The sequence below is a fragment of the Miscanthus floridulus genome, chromosome 10 (genome assembly GCF_019320115.1).
Source record: "Miscanthus floridulus cultivar M001 chromosome 10, ASM1932011v1, whole genome shotgun sequence".
Lineage (NCBI taxonomy): Eukaryota > Viridiplantae > Streptophyta > Magnoliopsida > Poales > Poaceae > Miscanthus > Miscanthus floridulus.
Genome location: NC_089589.1, coordinates 13,305,640 through 13,312,100, shown reverse-complemented (window position 1 = coordinate 13,312,100; position 6,461 = coordinate 13,305,640). Strand labels below are relative to the sequence as shown.

The following is a 6,461-nucleotide window of genomic DNA, read 5'->3' as shown; positions in this document are numbered from 1 at the left end:
TTCTTCAATCGGTCGTGATCCTCTCATATATATATAGAAGAGGTGGTCTTATCCTAATAGAAAACAACTCCAGATCGTAATCTCTAAGTTTTCTATGCGAAAATATGTGCAAATCCCGACCAAAATAGAGTTGGTATCGGACTGGTACAGGCAAACCGGCTAGGCCAGTTTTCACGGGGCCTAGACAGCCATAGGTGCAGGCAAACCAGCCTGGCCGGTTCTGCTGTAGTACGGTGCAGAATTTTTTTCAAAAATTATAATTAATTCATCCGGACTCTAAATAAGACAAATCATATATGTTTTTGATCAGCTCGACGAGAGGAACGCAATGGTGTAATAAAATCATGCACAACAGGGCCAGCACCCTAAAACACTGTTTTTTTGTCCGGGCTCTAAATGGGATGATCCATATATGTTTTCTGATTGTCTTGATGATAAAAATATGATGCGGGGTTCATTATACACTTTAGCCACTTTTGATTGTCAACAGGACCCTTCCAATACTGAAATCAAGATAGTTTTATACGTAATAATTAAACTGCCACGTACATATTTTGATGATATGACGGTAAATTTAATGAGAAGAGAGAGACAACTGGAGAAAGCCGTGTTGGGGGGGAGCCGCGGCTCGTTTGTACGCGCGTGCTGCAGCAACCTCTCCAACGTGTGCTCTAGCGGCCAGTCTTGTTTTACTCGCCGTTGTTCCAGGCCACCGTTCTCCCGCTGCAGTTCTACTCAAATTGACGCTCCAACCGCTAGGGCTGCCCGTGCAGGCGCAGCTACCATCGGAGGACAAGCTGTTGGTGTTCAACAGGTAACATCATGGAGCTTAGTACGGTGGACCATTGTGTGCCACTGTGGAATTCATATCGTGATTTATTCAAAATACAGTTTAGCAGAAAAAGGCCACAGGGCTGCTTGCCACAGCTGACCATTCTTTGTTTGTATTGTACGCAAGTCTTTTGTAGAAACTATTTATAGAAACCATACATTAAAAATGTTGAGTCTAAATGACATTCTCCTTTTAAGAGTTTTCTATAGAAACTATGCATTCGGACTGTCCTTATCATTTGATTCTATGGACGCAGTTTCCTTGTTGAGAGCTGGGACTCACTAGAACATTATATAAATATTTATTACTCTGTGATCATCAAATATAATAGAAACCCAAAAGTAAAGCACTGGCACTTAAAATACCTCCATGCATGTGATGTGTATCAATGTGCAACCTTAGGTGTTAATTAGCACGGAAAGATAGTCTAATTACAAATCTAAATTATAAAATATCTTTCATCTAAATTATAAAATACCTTTCATTATGTATTTTGTCTTCTTTTTTGTGCTATCGTTGTACAGTAGTACTCGCAGCTGCCATCCGTCGGCCACCACACAAATCACTGGTCGTCGCTGTTAGGTTGATATCCACCAAGTTGGCCCAACGGTCAATTGGGTTCTTGATCCGTGCCCTGATCGGGAGCGCCTAGCCGTTCTCCTAATTAATGGGCCCCGTCGCGCAGCACTATAAAGAGGAAGGTGGGGGGCCGGGCGCAAGGTACGAGGTTCACTGCTGCCGTCAGTTCCCCACCGAGTCTAACCCTAGTCTGATCAAGAGGAGAGTGCTGTGAGCGACGGGAAGCTCCATCGGTGTCGCTACTGGACTGCGCCCCACTACGATGCTACTTCTACTCATCAGTGGCCACGTCGCGGCGGTGCCATGGCCACCACTGCATGCGGCGAGGTACATCACCAAGTCCTTATCTAAGTTAAGAATTTCCCCACTGAGCTACGCCTAGATGATCTAAGAATTCTATCAATCGCCTCTGCACGCCCAACGGTTTGAGACATTTCTCACTATCAAACACACCCTTAACCATTAGATACAACATCTGTGGTTCATATGTCTTTCTCCTAGCTCTTATCTTCTTCCCATTTAGGTCAGGAGAGAAGTTCAGCATTATCGTGTGGTGAGAAATTTGACACCTAGTGGCATTTACTTTTGTTTTGTGACGTCCTTAGAAGAAAAGTGTCACTATAGGATGCATGCCAGTCAATTTTTATTTTTAAATTTGACTAGATTTATAAAAAATATCAACAATATTTATATCTTAAAATAAGTTTATTATGTAAATATATTCAGTAATTATTTAATAATATCAATTATGCATAATAAATATAAATAGTTTCTTATATATATTTGGTTATAAAGTTTAGCGCGTGTTCAGTTGCGTGAAGTTTGGATTTTGGGCTACTGTAGCACTTTCGTTTTTATTTGATAATTAGTGTTCAATCATGGACTAATTAGGTTCAAAACGTTCGTCTCGCAATTTCCAACCAAACTGTGTAATTAGTTTTTTTTCATCTACATTTAATGCTCTATGCACGTATCGTAAGATTCGATGTGATAGGTACTGTAGCACTTTTTTGGAAATTTGGATGTGAACTAAACACGCGCTTAACCTATTTAACTTTTTCAGAATTAAGTCGGTACCAGTTGAAGGTTGTTGTGCGACTAGGACATGACGATTGCGATTGGACAACTTACACGTGCCTAATTTCCACCCGTACTACTATCATACAATGCTACGCTGCATCGCTGCTCACACACTCCACTCCATGTCACAGCAAGAACCAGACAGGATTGGAGTACTGGACAGCACCATGGCGGCCGGCGGAAGAGGAAACCGGGACGCCGGCGGCGGCAGCAACGCCACGCCCATGCACGTGCTCATGCTCCCGTGGCTCGCCTTCGGCCACATCGTCCCGTTCGCGCAGCTGGCTCGGAGGCTGCTGGCCTCCTCCTCCTCCGTCCGCGTCACGTTCCTCACGGCCGCTGGGAACGTCCCGCGCGTCGAGGCCATGCTGTCCTCGGCCTCCTCCGCCGGTGGGGTGGTCGTCGTGCCGCTGAAACTGCCCCGCGTGCCGGGACTTCCCGAGGGCGCCGCCAGCACGGCGAACCTCTCGCCCGAAGGTGCCGAGCTGCTCAAGGTCGCGCTGGACGCCGCCCGGCCCCAGGTGGCCGCGCTGCTGGCCGAGCTCCTCCCGGACGCTGTGCTGCTCGACTTCGTCACGCCGTGGGCCTCCCACGACGCCGCAGCGCTGGGCATCAAGTCGTTCCACTTCAGCGTCTTCTCCGCCGTCGCGTGTGCATACCTCGCCGTCCCCGCACGCCGCCCCGACGTGGCCGGAGCGGGGGCGCTGCCGTCGGCGCGCCACCTCATGTCCGCCCCCGCTGGCTTTCCCGCCTCCTCCCCGCTCGCCGCCACCGGCGTTCCGGCGTACCAGGCCGCCGACTTCACCTACATGTTCAGCACCTTCGGCGGCCAGCCCTGCGTCCACGAACGCCTGGCGGCCGGCATCCGGGCCTGCGACGGCATCGTGTACAAGACCTGCGCCGAGATGGAGGGTGCCTATGTCGACTACCTGGCCGCCCAGTTTCGGAAGCCCGTGCTCCTGGCGGGGCCGCTGGTGTCGGACCCGCCACAAGGGGAGCTGGACGAGCGCTGGGCCACCTGGCTGTCCGCGTTCCCGGACGGCGCCGTCGTGTTCGCGTCGTTCGGCAGCGAGACGTTCCTGCCGCCCGCCGCGACGACGGAGCTCCTCCTGGGCCTCGAGGCCACCGGCCGCCCGTTCCTCGCCGTGCTCAACTCCCCGGACGGAGAAGCGGTCGTCCCGCCGCTGGGGTTCGCGGAGAGGGTGGCAGGTAGGGGCGTGCTGTGCTCCGGCTGGGTGCAGCAGCAGCACATCCTGCGCCACCGGAGCGTGGGGTGCTACGTCACCCACGCCGGCTTCAGTTCCGTTGTGGAGGGGCTCGTCGCTGGCTGCCGCCTCGTGCTGCTGCCCATGAAGGGCGACCAGTACCTCAACGCGGCGCTGTTCGCGCGCGAGCTCCGCGTGGGCGTCGAGGTGGCGCGACGCGACGAGGACGGCTGGTTCGGGCGCCAGGACGTGTGCAACGCGGTCGCCGCGGCGGTGGCGGACGGAGGGGAAGGGGACGCAAGGAAGTGGGCCGACTTCTTGACGGACGACGGCGTGCAGGGAAGGTTCGCCGACGAGTTCGTCCGGCAGCTCACGGAGGTCGTCAGTGCGGCCTCGAGTTGATTGAGCGCTCGACCTTGTGTTGTACGCTTCTTCGTTTTTTATTCTCACGTGGAACGCGCTGTCAAGTGTCAGCTGTGATCATTGTGCTGGTGTGCACTTGTACGTTCTCTTTCTTTTTCTTTGTTTCTCCTTCCAATTCAGGCCTGTTTTTATTTGAGTGAGTAAAGTTTTAGAGTATATCAGGTGTTATATGAAATATCGTATGGGGTGTTTGATACTAATAAAAAACAAATTATAGAATCTATCAGTAAACCACGAGACGAATTTATTAAGTATAATTAATTCATCGTTAGCACATGTGTTACTGTGGTATCACATTGTCAAATCATAGACTAATTAAGTTTAAAAGATTCGTCTCGTAAATTAGTCACAAACAAACTGTGCAATTAGTTATTTTTTTAGTCTATATTTAATATTTCATGCATGTGTCTAAATATTCGATGGGATAGGATATAAACTTTTGGGGAGCAACTAAACGAGGCCTCAAAACAAGTGCACATCTTTTTTTTCAATAAATAAATCAACTAATTTTAAGATGAACTGGATTTACAAAAAAAAGTCAATATTTTACTATAAAAGCACATCACATAGTAATCTAATTATATTAATTTTGGCTACGAGTTAAATAAGTGATTTTGGACATGACGCTGTTTAAAGGATATACATAGATTAATTTATCGATGGGGTTATTAAACAATCTAAAATGTATTATAATTATTAGTTTAGGACAAACTAGCAACATCATCCGTGCAAATAGCTTGAGGAGCTTACTATTTTAACTTTTATTTATCTCTAACGGATAATTGTATTAGCAGCACGGAGCTGCGACGAGGGAGAGATTTTTTTAACACTTTTTGTAAATTAATTTTAAATCTAACACTGTTTTTTTAACTAGCGCTAAGGCCCATGGCGTGGCAGGATCTGGACGCAGACAGTAGTCGATCAGCCTCAATTCCAATTGAACGGGAGCAGCTATTGGTGTTGTAAATAGCTACAAGTGTTGCCGCGATGCATTGAAATAAATATGAAGCAAATAAATGGAGTCCGTGCGCAAGTTGATAAGTTACCACATAACATTTTCATTGGTTCATGAGTCTGCAAGTTTCGGACGACAATATTCGTTCGACATAACCAACTAAGTCCCAAGAGTGTAAGGATTTCTCTGTCTCTTCGGATTTGTAGGCAACACCTAGGGAGTGTAGCCAACGTCAGTGTCAGTCAAGAAGTGTGCTCGGTGCGGGTCGTCGTACTCCACCTTAAGAAGGGGGTACAACTGGTGCTGCGTGGGAGAGGCCATCCTGTTACAAATTGATAAACAAATGGTTAGAGTATTCAAATTAACAATATTCAAATTAACATTATATAGCATTGCAAAATTTGAACTACTTGTTATGCAATACGAATATAATATGAGAGCACATGTATATATTCAAAGTAACATTAACAATATGAAAGCACCTGCTGCCCTCGTCTTCTATGCATGCTAGCCTTATGACCAGGGACTTTGCAAACGGAGCAAAGATTCCTGCCACGTGTCTCGTTGAAGTCTTCCCCTAGGTACATGTCTTCGCCGTACCCTCTCATAGTGTCCATGTCCCCCCTTGAGTCGCTTCTTCTTCCTTCTACCCTTCCCTACATTCATTAGATCCAGATGCAGCACGTAGTCATAACCATTATAAGGTGGCCACTGTGTTGGGTCAAGGTATGGCTCGAAGCTCATCTCCTAAATACTAACGGTGTTCAAACGTAGATACAAGGGTGACATTTATGGTAGATCCTCATAGTTGTACCCACGAACCCTGCAGGCCATGATCATATGAGAGCAATGGGCATGCATGATCTGAGGGATGTTGTAACTGCACTCTATCTTTTAAAGATCAACTCGGTAGTTTCGCCCACCATAACGTTCGCCGCTCAAGCTTGTGCCACCATTGCCCCGTACACTAAAGATATGGCGGCGGGGGTCCATACGGCTCGGCGGTGTGCTGCTTGGCTAATTCCTCGGCCTCCTTCAAATGTTTTGCTCCGGCCTTTCCAAAACGCCCCTGCTCAGCTATATTTCTCTACACAAGTTTCCACCTCTTGACAAAATATTCGTTCCTCTTATGAAAGGAGAACTCAACAATTCTAGACATAGGCAACGATTGAACTCCGGTGAATACACAGTTGAAGGACTTCGAGGAGTTAGTGGTCATGATACCATACCTGAAACCCCCTCGTCATATGCTAACGCCCACTAAGCCTTCTGTTCCATCCGTGCCTCTAACCAGGCCTTTCTCGCTTTATTTATCATCTTGTCTAGTTTCCTTTTTGTCTCCTTGAACTGGTGCTCTGTATGTACACAACATAGAGCCTTTACCTTG

General features: G+C 47.7%; 1 protein-coding gene across 1 annotated transcript; it reads left to right on the top strand.

Annotated features, from left to right (window-relative positions):
• The first annotated feature begins 2,573 nt into the window (after positions 1-2,573).
• Positions 2,574-4,299, top strand: LOC136487683 (anthocyanidin-3-O-glucoside rhamnosyltransferase-like). Its single transcript, XM_066484784.1, has one exon. The coding sequence runs from the start codon at positions 2,578-2,580 to the stop codon at positions 4,096-4,098; it is 1,521 nt and encodes a 506-aa protein (XP_066340881.1). The 5' UTR covers positions 2,574-2,577; the 3' UTR covers positions 4,099-4,299.
• Positions 4,300-6,461: the final 2,162 nt, after the last annotated feature.

Coding starts and splice junctions, on each gene's coding strand:
- LOC136487683 (XM_066484784.1), top strand. CDS start 2,578: ATGCTACGCTGCATCGCTGCTCACACACTCCACTCCATGTCACAGCAA.